The following is a 24,168-nucleotide window of genomic DNA, read 5'->3' on the forward strand; positions in this document are numbered from 1 at the left end:
TGCTCCTTTGGTGGACTGGGGCGCACTTGCACCTGCCAGTCAGCTGATCAGCGGTTGGAGGGGGCTTTGCTCAAGGAAGGGGAAGCTGTTTCCAATGAATGGAAATCACTTCTCCCTCCCAGCGCTGCTCTGTGAAGCAGCCCCATTCAGCTCCTGAAGTTGAAAGAAGCAGTGTGGGGTGGCAAGCCAAGGGTTCAGCTTGGCTGTGGGTGCCTGTTCCCTTTCGGAAGCCACTGCTTTTTAGAAAGATCGGCTGTGCATGGGACTTCTCTGGCAGGCAGCCCATCTGAAAGGCACCTTTTTCCCATCCCCCCCTGCTCAATGAAAGGAGGGGGAAGGGTGCTTCAGAGAGCACTTTGCAGCTTTAAGACAGTCACTGTGCTCCCAACGGGACAAGGGTTGCACTCAGGTCCTGCTTGCTTGCTTCCGATAGGCATGCTGCCATTGGCCTGATCCAGCAGGCTCTTCTTAAAGACATCTAAGATGTTCTCCAGGACAACTCACACCCTGATGGGTCAATTAATCTGCAACGAATCATATTACACAGGAACTGAAAAATCCTACAATTTCCAAACCAAAATGGGGCCTCAACGCAGCTGAACATCTACCTGTTGATGTCGCATCTTTGGGATACTGGATAAAGGGATCTTTTCTTTCTTCCCAACACGAATGGAGGTCCGACTCTTTGAAGGAAATAGACAAGACTAGTTACTTTTGACCAGAAAATATTCAGCCCTTACAAACAGAGATTTTTATAGATAAGAAAAGGTATAATTTTGATCTGGTAAGTCCTGCTCTTGGTGAATACAACAGAGTTGTGTGGACCAAGTAGGGTCAGTCTGGTACTTGTGAACATGCGTCCACTGGGCATGAAGCTCATCTTGAAATGCCTGTTGGGGGTGAACCTAGTAAAGCCAGCTTCTTAGAAGGCTGCAAACTACTAGGGCAGAACCTAGTAAAGTCAGCAACAGTAGATGCAATTCACTGTGTCACAGGCCACCTGTATTTATAGAAATTGGCCATCTCCAATTGTTTATAATTGATTTACATAGAATTATGTGTGGAAAAGTAGCGCAAACAATACAAGCCAAAACATGAGTAAAAAGACAAGCTGCCAGTTAAAGTGTCTTTTTTCCTTTGAGTTTTGTTTACAGTAGTTCCAAAATAAATTCTTTCCCGTAAAGTATCAACATTTTATAAGGAGTCTGGGCATTCAGCCAATGATCATGTCTATATATGGCTGAAGCTGTACAGGGGTGAGTCCGGAGAACTTATTAGAATACAACATCAGCATCAAGATGCAGGTTAGGATGAGAGTTCAAATGATGGAAACAAGAGTATAGTAGTAATATGAGCATGAACTGACAGAGTCTAGATCAGGGTTTCCCAACCTTTGGTCCACAGATGTTGCTGGACTACAGTTCCCATAATTCCTGACCATTGGCCATGCTGGATGGGGCTGATGGGAGTTGTAGTCCCACAACGTCTGTGGCTCAAAGGTCGGGAAACCCTGGTCTAGATAGATACAAACTAGAGCTATAAAAGACAGACAGCCTTGGGGATTTTTACCAGTTGTCCGTGACACTGGTCGAAGAAAGAACCACCTGCTCTGAGTGTTAAGGTCCACACGCAGCAAAGGTGAGATCACTCCTTTTCAGATGGAAATCAATGTGACCTATGCTGTCCTTTGAAATGCAACACGTTAGCGTACATCCCCTTTGTATGTGCTGTGTAAGACCTATGTTCTGATATGTGGCTATGTCCACAAAGTATAGTAAATTAGACGTCTTAATTATACATAGACACTGATAAAGATTTCCTTTCTTGATCGGCCATTAGATATTCCTAGACCTAAAAAGATTCTTGGCTGGGATCTCTGGCCACTTGGTTCACCTGGTCAGACCTAACTGCCGGCAAAAACTATTATGTATATCACACACGGATATGCCTGTCTTGCTTCTGCTACTGCAGGAGGGAAGAGAGGAAGATGAGGTGCAATATTCGGCATTGCTGGTTTCTGTTATCAGTTCGTTATTTTCTTCCAGTTTTTTACAGCTCTGCTATTAGTGGATATTTACTTATTCATTGTCATGTAGGTGAATTATACGTCACCTTTTTGGACAGGACAGTTTATAATAAAGAAGAAGTAGATAAGAATATATAAACATCCCAAAAAACTCCCACAGTCTATCCAAACACACAATAAAACACTGAATGACAACTATTAGAAGCAGCAGGAATTTCGGGTCTGTCTTCCTCCGAACACCTTCCCCAAAAGATGTGTCTTGACCGACAGCATGGAAGTATAAAGAGACGAGGCCCGACGTAGGGAGAATGTTCCATGTCAAGGAGCCTTTACTGAAAAATCACCATGTACCTCATCCTGTGTAGGGACCACCTGGAAGGCCTCATCTGTTGATCTTAAAGCACGGGAGATTCATACAGGTGAGGGTGTTGTTGGCTGGCTACTACTTTATGAGCCTCGGAGACCCTCCAGCTCAATATTGATAATATGAGCTTTAAAAATGGCTTCTATATGGGTCACTTTGCAACAGAAACAAAAAGGCCTGATGGGAAAAAGTAGCCTAAGGAGTAAAATTGGTCCCACTCTGGGTTCCAGTTTGTGCGGTTCCTTTTGCTGCTTGAAATCTCTCTTAGCCCCAGATGTCAACTGGGGTCTGACTCCATCACCCTCCCCTGCTTTTCATTCATCACCGCAGGTTCCTGCCTTCTCTGGACCCTTTCCTGCTGCAGCAAAGGTCCCGTCAAGGGCGCTGCTGCAATTCCAGCTTTTCTGGGACCTCTGCTAGCTGAGGGAATGGCACTTGTTCCACCTGGCAGGGAGCCTTTCTCGGGGTCCCTCTTGCCTGCTGCCTTTGCTGTTTCCCTGCATAAGTCAAAGAGTCTCTGTGCTCCAGTTCTGCTTCCAGACTTCCCACCAGGGCTGGCAAAGCTAAATCTTGCTCTCTGTCCTGTCTTCTGGAGGTCATTCCCTACAAACTGTAGCCTCCACCTCCGCTTCCTCTTCTCCAAACTGCCGCTTCTTCCTGCTTCAAAGACAAAAGCTGACCTTTGGGCAGAGGAAGGAAGAGGGAGGAGGCAGCAGGTGCTCCCGGAAGCATCTCTTCCCACTGGGGGTTTAGAGTACAAGGCACAGAGTGTCAATGATCTGTTGAGGATGCAGGAGAAGATGCTCTGCAACTAGCTGTGGATGTCAGGCAGAGAAAGACCTTTCCCAGCACCTCCTACTGGATCCTTTCACCCCTCTTGGAGCTGCCAGGGACTAAACCTCAGACCTTCTACATGCAAAGCAGGTGTTCCCCTTCTGAGCTGCAGTCCCTCCCCAAATATCTAGGGCCCAGGCACCCATTTCCACGACAGCATTCCTGCAGTGGAAGATTAAATAGCACACGTACTAAATCCGTACCTTCAACATTCATCAGTCAAGGGGGGGAAAGTATATTTACCCAGAGAGGCCACCGTCTCATAATTCTCCTCCATGACTTCCCAGTGCAGAACTCTTTGGCCAGGATCCAGCAGGGCCCATTTCTCCTCCGTGAAATAGACGGCCACCTCCTCAAAGGTCACCAGACCCTGGAAGGGCAACAGATCCTGGAAAAAGGAGAGGCAGTTTCTCCAACATGTACCATTTGCTCAGCCAAAAAGTTGAATAGCTTTCAAAGAAGATTGGACAAATCCATGGAGGATCAGGGGATCAGTGGCTATGAGCCACAATGGCAATGCAATGCCTCCACTGCCAGAGGCAGTATGCTGGGAATTGCAACAGAGCAGGACACTTGGCAGCTACACTTTGGTTCATATCGTACTAATAGCCTGACCAGTGGGGCACGCTGGGATTAATTAATTAATTAATTTTATTGCATTTATATACAACCCCATAGCCGAAGCTCTCTGGGTGGTTTACCACAAAAGCAATATAGAAATCTAAAAATACATTCTAAAAAGCAATTTAAAAGCACATGCTAAAATGCCTGGGAGAAGAGGAAAGTCTTGACCTGGCGCCGAAAAGATAACAGTGTTGGCGCCAGGCTCACCTCATCACAGAAATCATTCCATAATTTGGGGGCCACCACTCAGAAGGCCCTCTCCCTTGTTGCCAGACTCCGAGTTTCCCTCGGAGTGGGCACCCGGAAGAGGGCCTTAGATGTTAAGCGTAGTGTACGGGTGGGTTCGTGTCAGGAGAGGCGTTCCATCAGGTATTTTGGTACCAAGCCGTGTGACTCTCTTGAAGCTGTCCCACTCTCTTTTTCTTTGCATTTCTTTAGTACAGTTACTTTTTATTTAGCTTTTGTGGGGGTGAGTATTTCTGGATTTTACACTGCTCAGACACAATTGCAGGGCAGAGCTTGATTGACTCTCGAAAAAGATCCCACCTCTCCAAGAGTGTATTTTAGGAGTTTTGCCAGAGTTCTGCCAGACACGTGTCACCGAATCACAAGTGGGGCGAGTGCTCATGTGTTCAGGTCCTGCTTGCAGGCTTCCCACAGGCATCTGGTCGGCCACTGCAAGAACCGGCTGCTGGAACAGACGGGCTATTGGCCTGATCCGGCAGGCTCTCCTTAAGCAGCCTCAGAGGTAGTATTCTCCCAGAGCCCTCCCCGCTATGCTCAGGGAGATGCACCCCAGCTGTCCCCTCGGTCTCTCCCCCAATGATCCTCCCCTTACCTGATTGGGCTGCCCGGCTGCTCTTTCCACTCTATCCTACAGAAGAGACAATCCGGACGGTGCCTCTGAGGCCATGGGGCTGCCTGAGAGGGAGGAGTAAACTAGGCCAGCTAGACTCCCACAGCTTTCACCACGATGCACGTTTTGTAGGGAGCAGCTCTCAAGGGCCTGCAGAGAAGAGACGGAGGATGGGAGGGATTTAATCCTTCATGCAAATTTGGGTTCCAGAGGTTTGAATGTTATAAGCAGCCTCAATCCAAATAAATAAATGGCACGTCCCTTTCCTCTGTTGTTTCCCCCCACAATGCTTGATCTGCAAAAGGCCTTAAAGGCCCTAAATCTCTCTCAGAACATTCTCCAGTTTCTTCCAGACTTTTCTCCATGCTTGGGCACCTCTTCTGTCCTTTGCTACCCCCAGGAATTTCACCCATCTCGGACCCCTCACCTCTCATCTCTCCTTCTGCTTCCTCAAAGTCTTTAATTCCTGAGCCCCACAGAGTTTCTTCGTCACATTGTGAACCATTTCAGGCTTTATTATTAGGCCCTTTTCATCATGGATATAATTAAAAATTGCAATTTAATAAGGCAAAAGCTACCACTCCTTGTGGAAAAGGTCATCTTTAATATTCTGTTATTCATTCCCTGTTATAGTGAACATACTGAAATTGAAAAATAAAATTGTGTGCCTTTAAATCTCAGCATCATCAATTAAAAATGGTTACCGATTTAAAAACTGGCACCCACTTAAGTTCTTCCATAGTTGTCAAACTCCTTGCATTCAAGTGTTGGTATTAACCTATAAAGCCTTATACGGTGCGGGACCACGATACCTTGCGGAACGCCTCTTCCGATATGAACCGGCCCGTGCACTACGTTCTGCTACGAAGGCCCTCCTCACAGGGAGGCCCGGAGGGTGATGACAAGATCTAGGGCCTTCTCAGTGGTGGCCCCCGAACTATGGAACAGTCTCCCCGAGGAAGTACGCCTGGCTTCGACTCTGCTCTCCTTCCGGCGCCAGGTCAAAACCTTCCTATTCTCTGAAGCATTTTAAGTTACACTGATTTACTTTTAAAAATGTTTATTGTATTGGATTGTTGATTGTATTTTAGTATTATTTTGTTATTCATTGTATTTTTATGCTATTTTATGTTCACCGCCCAGAGAGCTATTGCTAGTCGGGCGGTATATAAATTTAATAAATAAATAAATAAATAAATAAATAATCTGCACAGATATTAATTCCATGTCATCTCCCTGACAGTTGGCAAAAAAATAGGTTTTGCACACACCCTAACCCTAACCCTAACCCTAAAGAAATACTGGGGGTGAATTTGGTCAAATGACTCCATTTTGGAGCTTCCTGGGGATGCAAAACACCTCCAGTCTTTCCATCAGAGATATGGGGAGAGGAAAAGTGAGATGCATTCAGTCTGGTTCAGCTCACTGGGCAATGAAAAGAGTATGAAGAACTACTTTCAATACATCCATTTCAAGATCAACAGGACATCATCTTGGACCCCTCGCCTCTCATCTCTGCTTCTGCATCCGCAAAGCCTTAATTCCTGCTCACCACAGAGTGTCTTCTCCACGTTGTGAATCATTTCAGGCTTTTATTATTGGGCCCTTTCCATCATGGATGTAATAGTGACAAATAGTGGTAACAAGAGACTTCCGGGAAGGGTGACTTAGCCTGTGCCTGCTTTTGAGACGGGCTCCTGCCTCAAAAGAAGCTTATTCAGATATATCAGTCAGTTTTTTCTTTTTTTTTGACTGATTAAACTTCTCCCGGGTAGGGAGAAACGAAGAGATTAACCTCAAAGCCTATTTTTGTTGGGACGACCAGATCTCATTAATTTATGGGACGAGGTCCAGCCGACGAAGGTGGGACGGATTTTCAACAGCAAGCTCTATCTGATAAAGCGAACGTTCACCTTATCTTCTAAGAGAGAACGCACTAACAGGCAAGCACCCTTCTTTCTATATTTTTCTTTTACTTGACTTAAATTGTTGCTGTTTAAAAGAGATTTGCCAGATTGATCGGTTTTTGACATCTCACTGGGGAGCCATAACTTCTCTCTGCTACGCACTAATTAATAGCTTATCTCTGTTTTTGTTGCAAAAAGCTGTCCTGGATTTGCATTCTAAAGATATACACAGAAGAGGGATTTCTATTCCAGATTTTTATTTTGAAGAATATTATATTGTCTGAGACTACTCTCTTTTTGGTCTATTTTATTTTGACGAATCTGTTTTCTGACGACTGCCATTAATTGTTTCGATCCTGGGAACTGCATTTTGTTTACTTAACTATGGAGAGATAAGGCTGTCTGCTCTGTTTATACTGTGATGTCACCAAGTTTGGAGTATTAACCCAATTGTTGCTGAAATAAGAAGTGGTTTTCCTATATTTTTCTTTTAAAATGGCAATTAAGAAAGTGGCTGAGAATCTGGAAATAACTATGTTTCAGAAAATAATGGATGAGATTGAGATAACGAAACAAAACCTGCGACAGGGTTGTAAGGAGCTGAAAATTGAATTGAGTAAAATGACGCAGGAGATTAAAGATATAGGGGTCCCTGTGAGAGAGGTGACCCTGGAAGGGGTCCCTGTGAGAGAGGAGACCCCGGAGATTGGAACAAACGTGGAACAGGAAAAAGATTTGGAGTCTATGGACTTTAGAAATAAAATCTATTGTTTGGAGACACAGGAGATTAAAGACATAGGGGTCCTTGTGAGAGAGGAGACCCTGGAGACTGGAACAGGGGTCCCTGTGAGAGAGGAGACCCTGGAGACTGGAACAGGGGTCCCTGTGAGAGAGGAGACCCCGGAGATTGGAACAAACGTGGAACAGGAAAAAGATTTGGAGTCTATGGACTTTAGAAATAAAATCTATTGTTTGGAATTCAATGTTATCTCTGAAGAAATTAATGAAGATTCTAGAGATAAAGTTATCAATGGCATGGATAATCTTCTGGACTGGAATGATGTGATGGAGCCCAATATAGAGGAAATCTATGGAATTAACTGCAGCCATGTGACAATGGAAAAACTTTCAAGAGATGACCTAGTGTATTTTGAAAAAAAGAACAGAGATATGATTTTACAGCAGTATTTCAGCAACCTATTCAGAATGGATGGCAAGAAAATATTTGGGATAGAGGTAATTCCCATCAGACTCTTACTATATGACTATGGCTTTGACAGCAAGATTATTATGGAATACTGATAATGGAAGATTGGATACTGAAATTACTGGACTTAACAAGACTACTGAAGATGGAAGATGGAAAATGGAACTAATAGGGATAATAGAACAATGGCTACTGAAATTACTGAACCTAACAGATTCTGATGTGATGGATTAATTGAAATGTTTATTTTGACTATGGTTATGACAATAAGATTATCATAATTAGTAATGAGATGGGTTAATCGATATGCTTATCTGGAAAAAAAAATTGATAGATATATTTCTTAAAGAATTGAAACCTCTCTTTGACTTTTTGTGGAAAGAATAAAGTAATGTTTATGAGATTTGATGATTAAGTAAGATAACTATTGGAGGAAAGTGATTTTATAATATGATTTAAGAGACAGGATTGTTATATATTATAGACTTATAACTGATCTGATCTTTGACAAATGGGAAGTCAATATTTTACTCTTTATTTTTTATTTTTATTTTTATTTTATTTTTTTTATTTTTTTTTGTTTGACTATTTTTGATTTTGTTTTTTGTCTTTGAATGTTTTGTGATTTTGTCTTGTATGTTTTATGAAAATTTGAATAAAAATTATTGAAAAAAAAAAAAACAAATAGTGGTAACAAGAGAGGAAGCTCTAGGCTTAATGGACAATATAAAAACTGGCAAGTCACTGGGCCCGGATGGCATCCACCCGAGAGTTCTCAAAGAACTCAAATGTGAAATTACTGATCTGCTAACTAAAATATGTAATTTGTCCCTCGGGTCCTCCTCCGTGCCTGAGGACTGGAAAGTGGCAAATGTAACGCCAATCTTCAAAAAGGGATCTAGGGGGGATCCTGGAAATTACAGGCCAGTTAGCTTAATTTCTGTCCCTGAAAAACTGGTAGAAAGTATGATTAAAGCTAGATTAACTAAGCACATAGAACAAGCCTTGCTGAAGCAGAGCCAGCATGGCTTCTGCAAGGGAAAGTCCTGTCTCAGTAACCTATAGTGTCAACAAGCATATAGATAGAGGTGATCCAGTGGACATAGTGTACTTAGACTTTCAAAAAGCGTTTGACAAGGTACCTCACCAAAGTCTTCTGAGGAAGCTTAGCAGTCATGGAATAAGAGATGTCCTCTTGTGGATAAGGAATTGGTTAAGAAGCAGAAAGCAGAGAGTAGGAATAAATGGACAGTTCTCCTAATGGAGGTATAATGTGTTTTATTTCACCATAAACACATCTTGATTCTTTAACATAAGAATAGTATACTTTAATCACCGTTCCACAGGGCACAGTCTTTACATCTGCTTATGCTGTGCTTAACCCATCTCAACCGAAACACCAACTGAACTCAACTGACAATTCCAAGACCTTAAAGAGAATCAAGATGTGTTTATTGTGAAATAAAAAACACATTATATGGTGTCAGAAGTCCAAAATGGACTCAGTCCGGCCTCCACCTCCTCTGGTATTGCAAGGTAATCTGGCTGAGACATGGAAGCGATGGGAGCAAGCTTTTATTTTATATCTTTCTGCAGCTGGAGTTAATAATGTTGCTAAGAATTGACAAATTGCTATTTTGTTACATTGTGTTGGAGAGGAAGCATTGGCAGTTTACAATAGTTTTGATTTGCCTGAAGGGGGGCCACAAGACATAGAGGAAGTTCTTGAACAATTTAGGATATATTGTACTGTTGGCGTGTGTGCATTGTTGCGTGAAACAGCATATGTTACCTTGGAGTTAAGTTGAGCAAGAAACTTCTTCAGAGCAGTAGAGCATGTTAAGAGTCTTTTATTAAGACATTATGGCTTAAGGCTTAAGAGTAAATACATGTAGAATTTCTTCAGTCACCCCCCCCCCTTCTGGTACATCTCTCTCCAAAGGTAAACATAGAACACAACCTCTCAGTTCAGAGGCATGATACAGAAGACAAAACTCAGAGACTCTGTTAGAACTTTCCCAGTCGCTATCAGATGGTTACCATAGCAACGGCCCTGGCAGTCCGTTCCCAGACTGGGCAAAGACATAACTCCCCCTTAACTACAGTTTTTCAGAACTTTCAGACTTGATGGAAAACTACCAGGCCTCATGCCAACAAGTCCCCCTTTTTCCCATCATGTCTGTCAATTACAAATAAATCTCAACAATACATCTCCACAATACATAGTCATACAGTAATACATTTCAGTAGTTTAAAATTACATGTCAGTACATTACAGTACATTTCAGAACATCTCTGTACATTTAGCTAGAACTTTATTCAATCAAACTTTGGTTGAACACAAGTCAAATAAAGTGGCTCAGGATCCATTTCTACAACTTTATTCATTCCAGGACTTGTTATTAATCCCACGGTAAATCTTTCAGGCGGTTTGCCTAAATTCGCTCTTGTAGAGCGTCTTAAAGGAACCAGGGCTTCAGCTCTCTCTGCCCCCCCATTTGTACTTGCGCTTGTGCTTGTGCTTGGCACCGCGTGCCCAGGAGATTCCATTTCCTCAGCTTTTCGTTTCTTCGATCTGCGTTTCCCACAAATGAGCTCATTTAATGCATCTTTGAGAGGAATTTGTGTGCCTTCCACTTTAATGTCAAGATTTCGCTTAAATGTCTGTGCTTGTGTTCGTGTTTGTGTGTCATCTGTTCCTGTAAGAATGACTGTCTGCTTTTGATCCCAAGGTTTCTCTGAGACTTTAATGCTTCTGCTCAGAATTAACTGCTGTGTTTCTGGACACCAAACTCTGAAATATGCATTCTGAAAACCCAAAACAAAACATTGCTGTGCTCGAGGTGCAAGCTTGCCTCTTCTCTTGTGTTGTGGTATGTGTACCCAGCATCTAGCTCCGAATTTTTGAATGTGTTCTATTTTAGGCTTTCTGCCAGTAAGTTTCTCATAAGGAGACATTCCAAGTGCACTATGTAACACCCTGTTGTGAATATAATTCGCTTAAAGAATTGCTTCTGCCCAGAAAGAATTCCCTAAACTGCAATCCATCAGCATGGCTCTCATTGCTTCCTGCAGCACCCTATTTTTTCTCTCAGCAGTTCCATTGGAAAACGGGCTGTGTGGAGCAGTGAAATTCTGGTTTATTCCCTTACTCTCCAGAAAGTCACTCAATGCCTTATTCGTGAATTCCCCTCCCTGGTCCGAGCGTATGGCCACCACTGTGGTGCCATGTTGAGTTTCGATTCTCTTAATGAACAGTTTCAGCTTCTGCTCAGCTTCACTTTTATGCTTTAACAGAAAAACATGACAAAATCTTGAAAAATCATCTACCAGTACCATGAAGAATTTCGCACCTCCTCGTGAAGCATTTATTGGCCCTGATAAATCAACATGAACTAGCTGGTAGGGAGCTGTTGTGGTTCTTTCAGCCTCCCGGTTTATTGGTGCAATAGTCATTTTAGCTTTATGACAAGAATCACAATCCATTAACTGACCACAATCTCTTAAACGCATGTCTTCACTATGCATTGGGGTTTTCTTAATCGTGTCAAGGTTTGCATGCCCCAGCCTTTGATGCCATTCATGGACGCAGCCCTGATGTACCTGTGCCTCAGCGTTTAACACAGCACACCCTGCTTGACTGCTCTTTATTACAAACTGTGAATCATTCAGGCTTCCCTGCATGCACTCTTGATCTCCCCTCATTACAAAACATTGGTCTTTGTGAAACAAAATTGAATAATTACAACTCACCAGTTTGCTAACTGATAAAATATTATGAGCCAATTCCGGAACAAACAAACAGTCTGACATTATTCCAAGCTTGTCAAATTTCACCAGACCTTTAGCTTCCACAGATTTACGTGATCCATCTGCCAGGTAAACAAAGTCTTGCACTTTTTCTGAAATGTAAAACAAACGTCTGTCTTTAATTAATATATGGCTTGCCCCGCTGTCAATAATCCAGGTAACAGGTCCTAAATCTTGAGACTTCTGTTTACAAACAAAGTTCACACTGCCCTGCTTCAAGCCTCCATCCCTGGAGTTTCGCTTGACTGGACAGTCCCGCTGTAGATGCCTACGATCTCCGCAAACAAAACAAGACTTCAGCCTCTGTTGCTGCTCCTGTTTATAATCCTTCGGCACGGCATATTTCACCTCTTGCCTCCTGACAGCTTCCATCGACTCGGCTCCTTTCACCTCCTGTCTCCGCTGCCATTCTTGGGTCAGCTTTTCCTCAATAAATGCAACGTTCAAACCTCCGTCAGGCATGGCTTCGAAAGCCATGACCATATTATTCCAAGTCCCATCGAGCGAAGCCAGGATCAGATAGGTCTTCTGAAGCTCAGAGTGTTCGACGCCTCGGTCTGTCAGCTCAGCAAACAGGCGTCTGAATTCCGTGAGATGCTCACTCAAGTCGCACTCACCCGTGAAGCGCATCTGATACAGCTTCCGTGCCAAACACAATCTAGATCCCACGGTCTGTTGCACATGAATGCCTTCCAACTGGTCCCACATCTGTTTGGCGTTTGTAACATCCCTCACGTGTAGCAGTTGAGAGTCTGATAGAGCCAGAAGTATAAAAGCTTGAGCTCGCTCATTGTTCCTAGTCCAAGCCGCTGTAAGGGGCGCAGGGGGTGTACCTTCAATAGCTTCCCATAAATCTTCTTTTACTAGCAAAGCCCGCATTCTCAGCTTCCAGCTGCCATAATTCTTTTCATTAAGCCGTTCCATCGGCAAGCCTCCCCCAGACAGGTTTACAGCCATGTTGCTCACCTCCATCTAGTACAATTAATCAAGCTGCCCTCTGAAACTCCATCTGCCGTTCACACCAGCAACTTACTCCCATGTAATACGCTGTGGATCTGGGCCATAACCCCTGTTGGCGTGTGTGCGTTGTTGCGTGAAACAGCATACGTTACGTTGGAGTTAAGTTGAGCAAGAAACTTCTTCAGAGCAGTAGAGCATGTTAAGAGTCTTTTATTAAGACATTATGGCTTAAGGCTTAAGAGTAAATACATGTAGAATTTCTTCTGTCACCCCCCCCTTCTGGTACATCTCTCTCCAAAGGTAAACATAGAACACAACCTCTCAGTTCAGAGGCATGATACAGAAGACAAAACTCACAGACTCTGTTAGAACTTTCCCAGTCACTATCAGATGATTACCATAGCAACGGCCCTGGCAGTCCATTCCCAGACTGGGCAAAGACATAACTCCCCCTTAACTACAGTTTTTCAGAACTTTCAGACTTGATGGAAAACTACCAGGCCTCATGCCAACAAGCACTCCTCGTAAGAACATGATATTTGAACGCTATGCTTTTTGGAACCACTCACAGAGATATCAAGAAACCAGTGAACAGGTTGTGACTGAGCTTAAGCTTAAGGCTAGTAAGTGTGAGTTTGGTGCAACAGTTAATGATATGATACGAGATAAGATTGTGTTCAGCGTTAAAGATGAAAAATGGAAGAAAAGATTGATTGCGGAACCTGAGCTTACTTTGGAGAAGGCGATTGAAATATGTCGTTTAGAGGAAATAACAAGAGTTCAACTACAAGCTATGTCAACTCCCTCAAGAGATGGCCAAGAGTTACATACAGTATCTGTGATTGATAAGACCCATGGACAAAGTCCAGTACAGGCTTTTGGATCTGATAAGTTTCAATCTAAAGATAAATATGAGCAGATTAAATATAGTAGATGCTCCTGTTGTGGTACTGTGCATCCACCTCGAAATTGTCCAGCGTTTGGAAAAACCTGTTATAAATGTCATATGAAAAATCATTTTGCTAGAGTATGCAAAGTAAAGTTACTCAGTGCCAAAAAGGGGCAACAGAATTATTCGATGCATGAGCTAGATTTAAACAGTTTGTTTATAGGAGAATTAACTCATGAAGCTGGGGAAGATTTGGTGAGTGGATGGTATGTTGATATAGTTCTGCAAGGACTCTCAGTAAGGTTTAAGTTGGATACAGGAGCTGAGGCAAATGTTTTGCCTCTACAAATATTTCATGAGTTACCAGACAAGAAGGTGTTGTTTAAAACTGATGTTTGTCTTGTGTCTTATGGTGGAACTCGTATAAAGCCTGTGGGAGCTATTGTTCTTGATTGTCGTACTTCCAGAGGGGCAGCAAGGCTGATGTTTCACGTAACAGATGGATCCTCTCTTCCATTGCTTGGACGAGCAGCTTGTGAGACTCTGGATTTAGTTCATCAAACTGATAATGTGACTACAGTTCAATCATTAACGCAAGAACAGCTACTTAAGAAATATTCTGATGTGTTTGATGGGCTTGGTGAATTTGAAGGTGTCCACCATATACATCTTGATCCTACTGTGGCTCCTGTTATTCATGGATGTAGAAAAATTCCTTTTGCCATATTGAATAAACTGAAAGAGACTTTGGGACAAATGAGAAATGCTGGAGTGATATTCAGGGTTATAGGTCCTACGGAGTGGGTCAGTAGTCTTGTTATTACAGAGAAGAAGAATGGAAAGTTACGGATATGTCTTGATCCTCGGGATTTGAATAAAGCAGTTTGTCGACAACATTATACAATTCCTACAACAGAGGATGTTTTGAGCCGTCTAGCAGGAATGAAGTTTTTTACTATTTTAGATGAAAAGGATGGTTATTGGCAAGTCAAGCTAGATGCACATTCTTCACGGTTATGTACATTTAATACACCTTGGGTACGATATTTTTTTAATTGTTTGCCATTTGGGCTTAAGTCTTCTAGTGAAGTGTTTCAACAGAAAAATGAGGAAGTTTTTGGTCATATAAGAGGGGTTTATATGATAGCTGATGATATGATTATTGCAGCAGCAACCTCAGAGCAGCATGATCAGATTCTTTGTCAAGTTATGGATTCAGCAGAGTTATGGATACCAGAGGCAAGGTGTTCAAATATCACATTCTTATGAGGAGTACAATATATCCTAAATTGTTCAAGAACTTACTCTTTATCTTGTGGACCCCCTTCAGGCAAATCAAAAGTATTGTAAACTGCCAACGCTTCCTCTCCAACACAATGTAACAAAATAGCAATTTGTCAATTCTTAGCAACATTATCAACTCCAGCTGCAGAAAGATATAAAATAAAAGCTTGCTCCCATCACTTCCATGTCTCAGCCAGATTACCTTGCAATAACAGAGGAGGTGGAGGCCGGAATGAGTCCATTTTGGACTTCTGACACCATATAATGTGCTTTTTTCACAATAAACACATCTTGATTCTTTAACGTAAGAATAGTATACTTTAATCACCATTCCACAGGGCACAGTCTTTACATCTGCTTATGCTGTGCTTAACCCATCTCAGCTGAAACACCAACTGAACTCAACTGACAATTCCAAGACCTTAAAGAGATATTACCTGTACTTTTCAATTTGTTCATTAATGACCTAGAATTTGTTTTTTTTTCCAATTAATTTTTATTCAAATTTTCAAAGCCAAGACAATACAAAAAGAAAAAACACAAATCATTAACTAATACAATAAAAAAAGAAAAATATATATAAAAATATTGACTTCCGATTTATCATAGTTCAGCTATAAATCTATAGTATATAACAAGCCTGTCTCTTAATAGATTATAAAAACACCTTCCTCCAACGGTTATCTTAATTGGTTTCAAATCTCATTAACATCATATCATTTTATTCTTCCACAAAATGTCAAAGAGAAGTTTCCAATCCTTGAGATATATGTCCACCAATTTTTTTTCTAGATAAACATGTCAATTAATCCAACTCATCAAGTCTACTTAGTCCAGTAATTTCAAATCGCTCTTCTTCCATTATCCGTATTGATTCCATCTTCCATCTTTACGCACCCAGTAATCTTGCTGTCATAGTCATATAATAAGAGTCTGATAGGAATTTCCTTTATCACAGATATTTTCTTGCCATCAATTCCGAACGTATCACTGAAGTATTGTTGCAAAGCCGCATCTCTGTTCCTCTTTTTTACATGATACACTAGCACATCTCTTGAAGATTTTTCCATTGACACAGAGCAGGGATTAATTCTGTTAACTTTCTCCATTTCAAGTTCCATCAAGTCCTTCCAGTCCAGGAATTTTTTTGAACCAATAATATCTTTATCTCCAATCTCTTCAATTCCTTCAGGGACAGAGCTGAGTTCCAAAGCATAATATTTATCTCCAGGATCCATCACAGCCAGGAAATCCAAATCTTTTTCCATGTCCATATTTAATCCAATCTCCATAGTTTGAACCTTGCCTTTAATTTCTCTTTCATCTTTTTTTGGTTTTCCAGAGCTATCTTTATTCTCCTTTCTCATAGAATCCTGAATTTCTTTCAGCACCTGTCTCATTTCGTCAAATTCAGTTCTCAACTCTTGACTATTATTTCTCAGTTCTTGTTTTATTGACTTAATCCCATTCATATTTTCTGAAACATGTCTAAAGATAAAGTCCCTTCTTGTACATCCATGATCTTCTTAATTGTCATTCTTAAAGCCAAAGGAACAAAACTCTTTCAATTTTCAATGTCCCAAGCAAAGAGCAGTTTATTTCTTTATCCAGTTACAAAGGAGTTAATCTTTCAAACCAACTGGCGTCACACTCTAAACAGCCCTTATCTCTTATATGTCCAGAAGTACAAAAACAGCTTTAGTTCACAGCGTCCAAATGACTAGTAACAGAAAGAATGTGCAGATTCGTCAAAAAAAAAAAAAAAGTAGAACAGGAAAAATAGTCCCAGACTTATATTACACAAAAATCTTATAGATCAAAAAGATTTTTCTTATCTCTTCCAGTCAGAAACCCCTCATCCGTTGTAATCTTTATAATGCTATTTTCCAAGTCAGCTTTTTGCAATAAAAAAAAAAGATAGGCTATTTTTATTTTCTTCCCCCTTAATTCCGTGAGTAAAGAGAAGGAAAGTTTTGGCTCACCCAGGTTTTCTTAATTACTGATCCTCTGACAAATCTCTTTAGCTGTATAGGGACTTCCCGGAAGGAGTGCTGGCTGGTGGTTGTCTCTGAGGGAGCTCTGCCTCAGAGGAAGCTTTTTTCAGGTTAAAAGCCAGCCAAGAGGAATCTTGGACTGGCTTAAATGTTCTCCAAGGTATAGGAGAACCGATCAGAGTTTCCACAAGACTTCGTTGAGCTGTCTGCGGCTGGAATTGATCAGGAAATCCCTGAGATAAGAAGGCATGCCGATCGGCTGAAGACGGAGTCAGGATTTCCACGCAAGCTGTACTGGAAAAAAGCGAAGCGTTCTTTTTTTTTCTTCTTAAAAAAAAACGTTCTTAACCAGCGAGCCTACTTCTGTCTAGATCTTATCATTCGGCTTAAATTACTACAATAAAAGAGATTTGTTTACGAATCAGCAACTGAGAAACCTGGGTGAGTCATACTTTTTCTCTTTTAAATATAATTAAGGAAGAAAGAAAATGTAAACAACTTATATACTTTTTTTTTTTTTCAATAATTTTTATTCAGATTTTCATAAAACATACAAGACGAAATCATAAAACATTCAAAGACAAAAAACAAAATCAAAAATAGTTAAACAAAAAAAAAATAAATAAAAATAAAAAATAAAGAGTAAAATATTGACTTCCCATTTGTCAAAGATCAAATCAGTTATAAGTCTATAATATATAACAATCCTGTCTCTTAAGTCATATTATAAAATCACTTTCCTCCAGTAGTTATCTTACTTAATCATCAAATCTCATAAACATTACTTTATTCTTTCCACAAAAAGTCAAAGAGAGGTTTCAATTCTTTAAGAAATATATCTATCAATTTTTTTTTCCAGATAAGCATATCGATTAATCCATCTCATTACTAATTATGATAATCTTATTGTCATGACCATAGTCAAAATAAACATTTCAATTAATCCATCACATCAGAATCTGTTAGGTTCAGTAATTTCAGTAGCCATTGTTCTATTATCCCTATTAGTTCCATTTTCCATCTTCCATCTTCAGTAGTCTTGTTAAGTCCAGTAATTTCAGTATCCAATCTTCCATTATCAGTATTCCATAATAATCTTGCTGTCAAAGCCATAGTCATATAGTAAGAGTCTGATGGGAATTACCTCTATCCCAAATATTTTCTTGCCATCCATTCTGAATAGGTTGCTGAAATACTGCTGTAAAATCATATCTCTGTTCTTTTTTTCAAAATACACTGGGTCATCTCTTGAAAGTTTTTCCATTGTCACATGGCTGCAGTTAATTCCATAGATTTTCTCTATATTGGGCTCCATCACATCATTCCAGTCCAGAAGATTATCCATGCCATTGATAACTTTATCTCTAGAATCTTCATTAATTTCTTCAGAGATAACATTGAGTTCCAAACAATAGATTTTATTTCTAAAGTCCATAGACTCCAAATCTTTTTCCTGTTCCACGTTTGTTCCAATCTCCGGGGTCTCCTCTCTCACAGGGACCCCTGTTCCAGTCTCCAGGGTCTCCTCTCTCACAGGGACCCCTGTTCCAGTCTCCAGGGTCTCCTCTCTCACAGGGACCCCTATATCTTTAATCTCCTGTGTCATTTTACTCAATTCAATTTTCAGCTCCTTACAACCCTGTCGCAGGTTTTGTTTCGTTATCTCAATCTCATCCATTATTTTCTGAAACATAGTTACTTCCAGATTCTCAGCCACTTTCTTAATTGCCATTTTAAAAGAAAAATATAGGAAAACCACTTCTTATTTCAGCAACAATTGGGTTAATACTCCAAACTTGGTGACATCACAGTATAAACAGAGCAGACAGCCTTATCTCTCCATGCTTAAGTAAACAAAATGCAGTTCCCAGGATCGAAACAATTAATGGCGTCGTCAGGAAACAGATTCGTCAAAATAAAATAGACCAAAAAGAGAGTAGTCTCAGACAATATAATATTCTTCAAAATAAAAATCTGGAATAGAAATCCCTCTTCTGTGTATATCTTTAGAATGCAAATCCAGGACAGCTTTTTGCAACAAAAACAGAGATAAGCTATTAATTAGTGAGTAGCAGAGAGAAGTTATGGCTCCCCAGTGAGATGTCAAAAACCGATCAATCTGGCAAATCTCTTTTAAACAGCAACAATTTAAGTCAAGTAAAAGAAAAATATAGAAAGAAGGGTGCTTGCCTGTTAGTGCGTTCTCTCTTAGAAGATAAGATGAACGTTCGCTTTATCAGATAGAGCTTGTTGTTGAAAATCCGTCCCACCTTCGTCGGCTGGACCTCGTCCCATAAATTAATGAGATCTGGTCGTCCCAACAAAAATAGGCTTTGAGGTTAATCTCTTCGTTTCTCCCTACCCGGGAGAAGTTTAATCAGTCAAAAAAAAAAAAAATCTGACTGATATATCTGAATAAGCTTCTTTTGAGGCAGGAGCCCGTCTCAAAAGCAGGCACAGGCTAAGTCACCCTTCCCGGAAGTCAACTTATATACTTTTTTACGACAAAAAGCTGGCCTGAATTTGGAGCTTTAAAGTTTAAAAACGGATGAGAGGTAATTATTATATTTTGGACTATTTTTCTCTTTGGACTATTTCTTTTTGGACGAATCTGCTGCTCGTATATGTTACTAATTGCTTGGTGTTGGGAACCAGAATTGTTTTGCATTCTTGGATGTAGATAAGAACTGTGCTGTGCTGGCTGGATTTCAATAACAGGCCTGGAATATTAACTTTTTTGTTGGTGGAGGAAAAAAAAAAGAAATAGACTGCCTCTAGGTTTTGGAACAGTGATTAATATTAGAAATTAAAGGCTTCTCTTGAAAATGACAACTAAAAAAGCAACTAAGGCTTTTTTAGCGAAGAGGTTCTACTGATCCACAGGAAGGGGCTATACCCCCAGATATGTTTCAAATAATAATGGAAGGGATTAATGATATAAAACAGGATATGAAAACTGAATTGACAGATATAAAAAAAATATTAAAACACAAGTGGATGAGATTAAAGGGACAATTGGGCAAATAAAGGAGGATGCAAAGAACACTAAAGAAAAGGAACAAATCTTGGAGAATAGAACAGATATATTAAATCTGGAATTAGAAAAAAATTTGGACTATATGGCTGTGACTGAAGTGAGAAATAAAGAACATTGTTTGAGATTCCGTGCAATTCCTGAGGAAACAGGTGAAGACATCAGAGATAAAATTGTTAATGCTCTAGCAAGATTTCTGGATTTGAATGAAGATCGGATGGAATTTGAAATAGACAAAGTGTATAGAATTAATTCCAGATATGCAACAATGAATAAAATTCCAAGAGATGTGCTTGTTCATTTTATAAAGAAGACGACCAGAGATATGGTATTACAGCAACATTTTAAAAATACCTTTAAAATTGATGGTAAGGAAATACTGGTGATGAAAGAAATTCCTATTAGACTTTTACGTAAGAGAAAAGAATATGCTTTCCTTACAGAGAAACTTAAGCAACGCAAAATTCAATTTAGATGGGATGTTCCAGAAGGAATGATCTTTACATTCAGACAACAGAAGTATAGATTGAATACTGTTCAAAAAGCAAGGGACTTCTTGAGAAAAGCTTCAAAAGATATGGATGAAGATAAACTCAAAGATATGGATATAATTCCTGGGGAACAAAGTCAACAAGATATGCAGAGGAAGGAAAGGAAGATGATGGATTAAAAGGAGCATCAGGCACATTTTAAAATACACGCTTAAAGATGGATTACAAATATCTAACTTGGAATATAAATGGAGCCAATACGGCGCAGAAGAGAAAGAAAGTGTTTCATTATTTGAAAAAATTAAAATTGGATATAATTTGTTTACAAGAAACTCATATTAAGAAGAAAGATTCCAAATATTTGATTTGTAAAAATTTGGGTGAAGAATTTATTTCGGCTGGACCAAAAAAAAAAAATGGAGTTGTTCTCTACATTAACCCACAATTGCTTCCTAAATTGGTATTATTGGATGATAGTGGTAGATTTGTGGGGGTCGAAATTACTCTACAGGGTACAAACATTTTGATAGTGGGTATTTATGCCCCCAATGAAGATAAAACAAGGTTTTACACAGGACTTATGGAAAAATTGTCAGAGTTTTCATATGACCATTGGTGCGTTATGGGTGATTGGAATGGGGTAATCACACCAAAAATTGATAGGCTTTCTGAAAAAAATATCAAAGAGACACAGGGTAAATTACCGAAGATTTGCTTTGAACTGATGGAACATTTAGAATTGGTGGATACCTGGAGATATATAAATGATAATGCAAAGGAATTTACTTATTTTTCAGAAAGACACAAAACATTCTCGAGGATTGATATGATTTGGATGTCTAAAATTTTAGTGAAGGACACTTTTAAAATGGATATATTACCAAAAACTTTTTCGGATCATAACCCTGTGATATTAACTTTAAAAAAGAAAAATCTTGGTTTTAGATGGAGACTAAATGAATCTTTATTACAGAATGACAAAGTAGTACAAGAATGTAAGAAGAAATTAAAAGAGTTTTTTGAACATAATTTACATAAAGGAACAAGTGAAAATATCGTTTGGGATACAAGTAAGGCATTTATGAGGGGATATCTTATTAAATGTAACTCTGAATTAAAAAAAAGAAACAACAGAAAATGCAATTAATTTTGGAAGAAATAAAACAAAAAGAGGAAGAATTGAAAAAGAATCCAACTAAAGTTTCTATTGTAAATCAAATCAAAATGTTACAGAAGCAAGTATCAATGCTGACAGTTAGAGAAATTGAAAGAAAACTAAATTTTGCTAAACAAAGGACTTTTGAATTTGCAAATAAACCTGGGAAATGGTTAGCATATAAATTAAGAAAAGAACGTCAAAAAATATCATTTTAAAGATACAAGAAGGAGATGAGACGTTGACAGATAATGTAAAAATTAAAAAGATTTTTCATCAATATTATTCAACATTGTACAAATGTCAGGAAATTCCATCTGAAAAAATAGAAGAGTATATATCTAAACAGAATTTGCCTAAAATTACAGACTTTCAGAGACAAGCTATTAATGGTCCTATTACGTCAAGAGAGATATCTGAAGCTATAAACAAAATTAAATTAGGAAAGGCACCAGGACCAGATGGGTTATCTGCAATGTATTATAAATGTTTGGAGGAAGAACTCTTACTACCTTTACAGTCTACAATGAATCTTATTCTGCAAGAGGGAAAGATACCGGATAGTTGGAAAAATGCTAATATAACATTAATACCTAAAGAGGAGCAAGATTTAACTAAAACAAAAAATTATCGACCAATATCTCTATTGAATAATGACTATAAAATTTTTACAATGATCTTGGCAGAAAGATTGAAAATAATATTGCAACAATTTATTCAGGAAGATCAATCAGGGTTTTTACCTAAAAGACAATTACGTGACAACGTCAGGAATGTCTTGAATGTCTTGGAATATTTAGAACAACGAAATGATAAACAAGCAGCTTTGATTTTTTTAGATGCTGAAAAAGCATTTGATAATTTGAATTGGAAATATATGTTCCAGGTTTTGGAGCAAATGGATTTTGGAGACAATTTTATAAAATGGATTAGATCGATTTATACATCTCAGAAGGCTCAGATAATTGTTAATGGAGATTTAACGGATTCATGTGAAATACAAAAGGGTACAAGACAGGGATGTCCTTTATCTCCCCTTTTATTTATTCTGGTCTTAGAAGTGCTGCTTAGAGATATAAGGCAAGATAAAAGAATTTCGGGATTAAAGATAAAAAAAGAAGAATATAAATTGAGAGCATTTGCTGATGATTTGATAATTGTACTAGAAAATCCTTTGGAAGGAATTAGTGTATTGATGGACAAATTAAAAGAATTTGGACCGTTAGCAGGATTTAAGATCAACAATCAAAAAACAAAGATGTTGGTGAAAAATTTAACTTTAAGGGAACAGAAAGAGTTAATGGACAAGACAGATTTTACAATAGAAAAAAAGTTGAAATATTTAGGTATCATTATGACAAATAAAAATTCAAAGTTGTTTCATAATAATTATGAAAAATTATGGAAAGAGATTAAGAAAGACTTGCTAAGATGGGATAAACTACAACTGTCATTAATGGGTAGAATATCTGTGATAAAAATGAATGTATTACCGAGAATGATGTTTTTGTTTCAAACAATACCTGTAATATCCTCTGATTTACCTTTTAAACAATGGCAAAAAGATATCTCTAAATTTGTATGGCAAGGAAAAAAACCAAGAGTTAAATTTAAACTACTACAAGATGCCAAAGAAAGAGGAGGACTGGGATTACCAAATCTGAGACTTTATTTTGCTGCCTGCTGTTTAGTCTGGATAAAGGAATGGATTTTATTGAGGAATAAAAGACTATTGGATTTGGAGGGCCATAATTTGAAGTGGGGATGGCATGGATATTTATGGTATGACAAAGTAAAAGTAAATGTAGACTTTAACAATCATTTTATAAGACGTCCTCTGTTGAAAATATGGAATAGATATAAACCAAGGTTTTATTCGAAAATACCATTATGTGTCTCAAGTCAAGAAGCTTTTTATAGAAGAGAAATGGCTGGAAAAGAGAAATGGTTAACTTATCAAGAACTATTACAAAATGTACATGGAGAATATACAATGAAAGAGAGAGAACAACTGACAAAGGAAGGATATAGTTTTCAATGGTTTGCCTATTTACAATTGTTAGAAAGATATAAAATGGACAAGAAAATGTATGGGTTTGAAATAAGTAAATCTGATTATGAAATAGGATTGTGTACAAATGATGAAAATATAATTGCGAAAATGTATAAACTCTTATTGAAAACGGATATGGAGGAAGAACAAGTAAAAGAGTGTATGGTAAAGTGGGCAAAAAATTTTGGTCATAACATACAAATGGATCAATGGGAAAATATGTGGAAAAAAGGTTTGAAATTTACACTATGCTATAATCTTAAAGAAAACTTTTATAAAATGATGTACCGTTGGTACATGACTCCAGAAAAGTTGTCAAAAATGTATAGTAATGTTTCTAATGTTTGTTGGAAATGTAAACAACAAGAAGGATCATTTTATCATATGTGGTGGTTATGTAAAAAGGCAAAATCATTTTGGGCACAGATAGGTAGGAAGATGCAAAAAATTCTAAAGATAAATATTCAGTCAAAACCAGAATATTTTTTATTGGGTTTTATGGATAAACAAATAGAAAAGAAATATGGAAGAATAATATTATATATGATTACGGCAGCAAGATTATTATATGCACAAAAGTGGAAAATGGAATCAACACCAACAATGGAAGAATGGCTATTGAAATTAATGGATTTAGAAGAAATGGACAAATTGACATGTTTACTTAGAGAAAAATCGA

The 24,168-nt window shown here is 38.8% G+C and overlaps 1 protein-coding gene across 1 annotated transcript in view; it reads right to left on the bottom strand.

The window, feature by feature from the left end:
* LOC133381689 (oocyte zinc finger protein XlCOF6-like) overlaps positions 1 to 24,168 on the bottom strand; it is a 38,656-nt gene that overhangs the window by 7,992 nt on the left and 6,496 nt on the right. Inside the window, exons 2-4 of the mRNA XM_061621087.1 lie at positions 4,687 to 4,854; positions 3,468 to 3,612; positions 609 to 683 (exon numbers count right to left, since the gene is read on the bottom strand). Coding sequence (XP_061477071.1) covers positions 609 to 683; positions 3,468 to 3,501 — 109 coding nt within the window. The 5' untranslated portion in view covers positions 3,502 to 3,612; positions 4,687 to 4,854. The remainder of the gene's footprint in view (positions 1 to 608; positions 684 to 3,467; positions 3,613 to 4,686; positions 4,855 to 24,168) is intronic.

The sequence above is a fragment of the Rhineura floridana genome, chromosome 3 (genome assembly GCF_030035675.1).
Source record: "Rhineura floridana isolate rRhiFlo1 chromosome 3, rRhiFlo1.hap2, whole genome shotgun sequence".
Taxonomy (NCBI): Eukaryota; Metazoa; Chordata; class Lepidosauria; order Squamata; family Rhineuridae; genus Rhineura; species Rhineura floridana.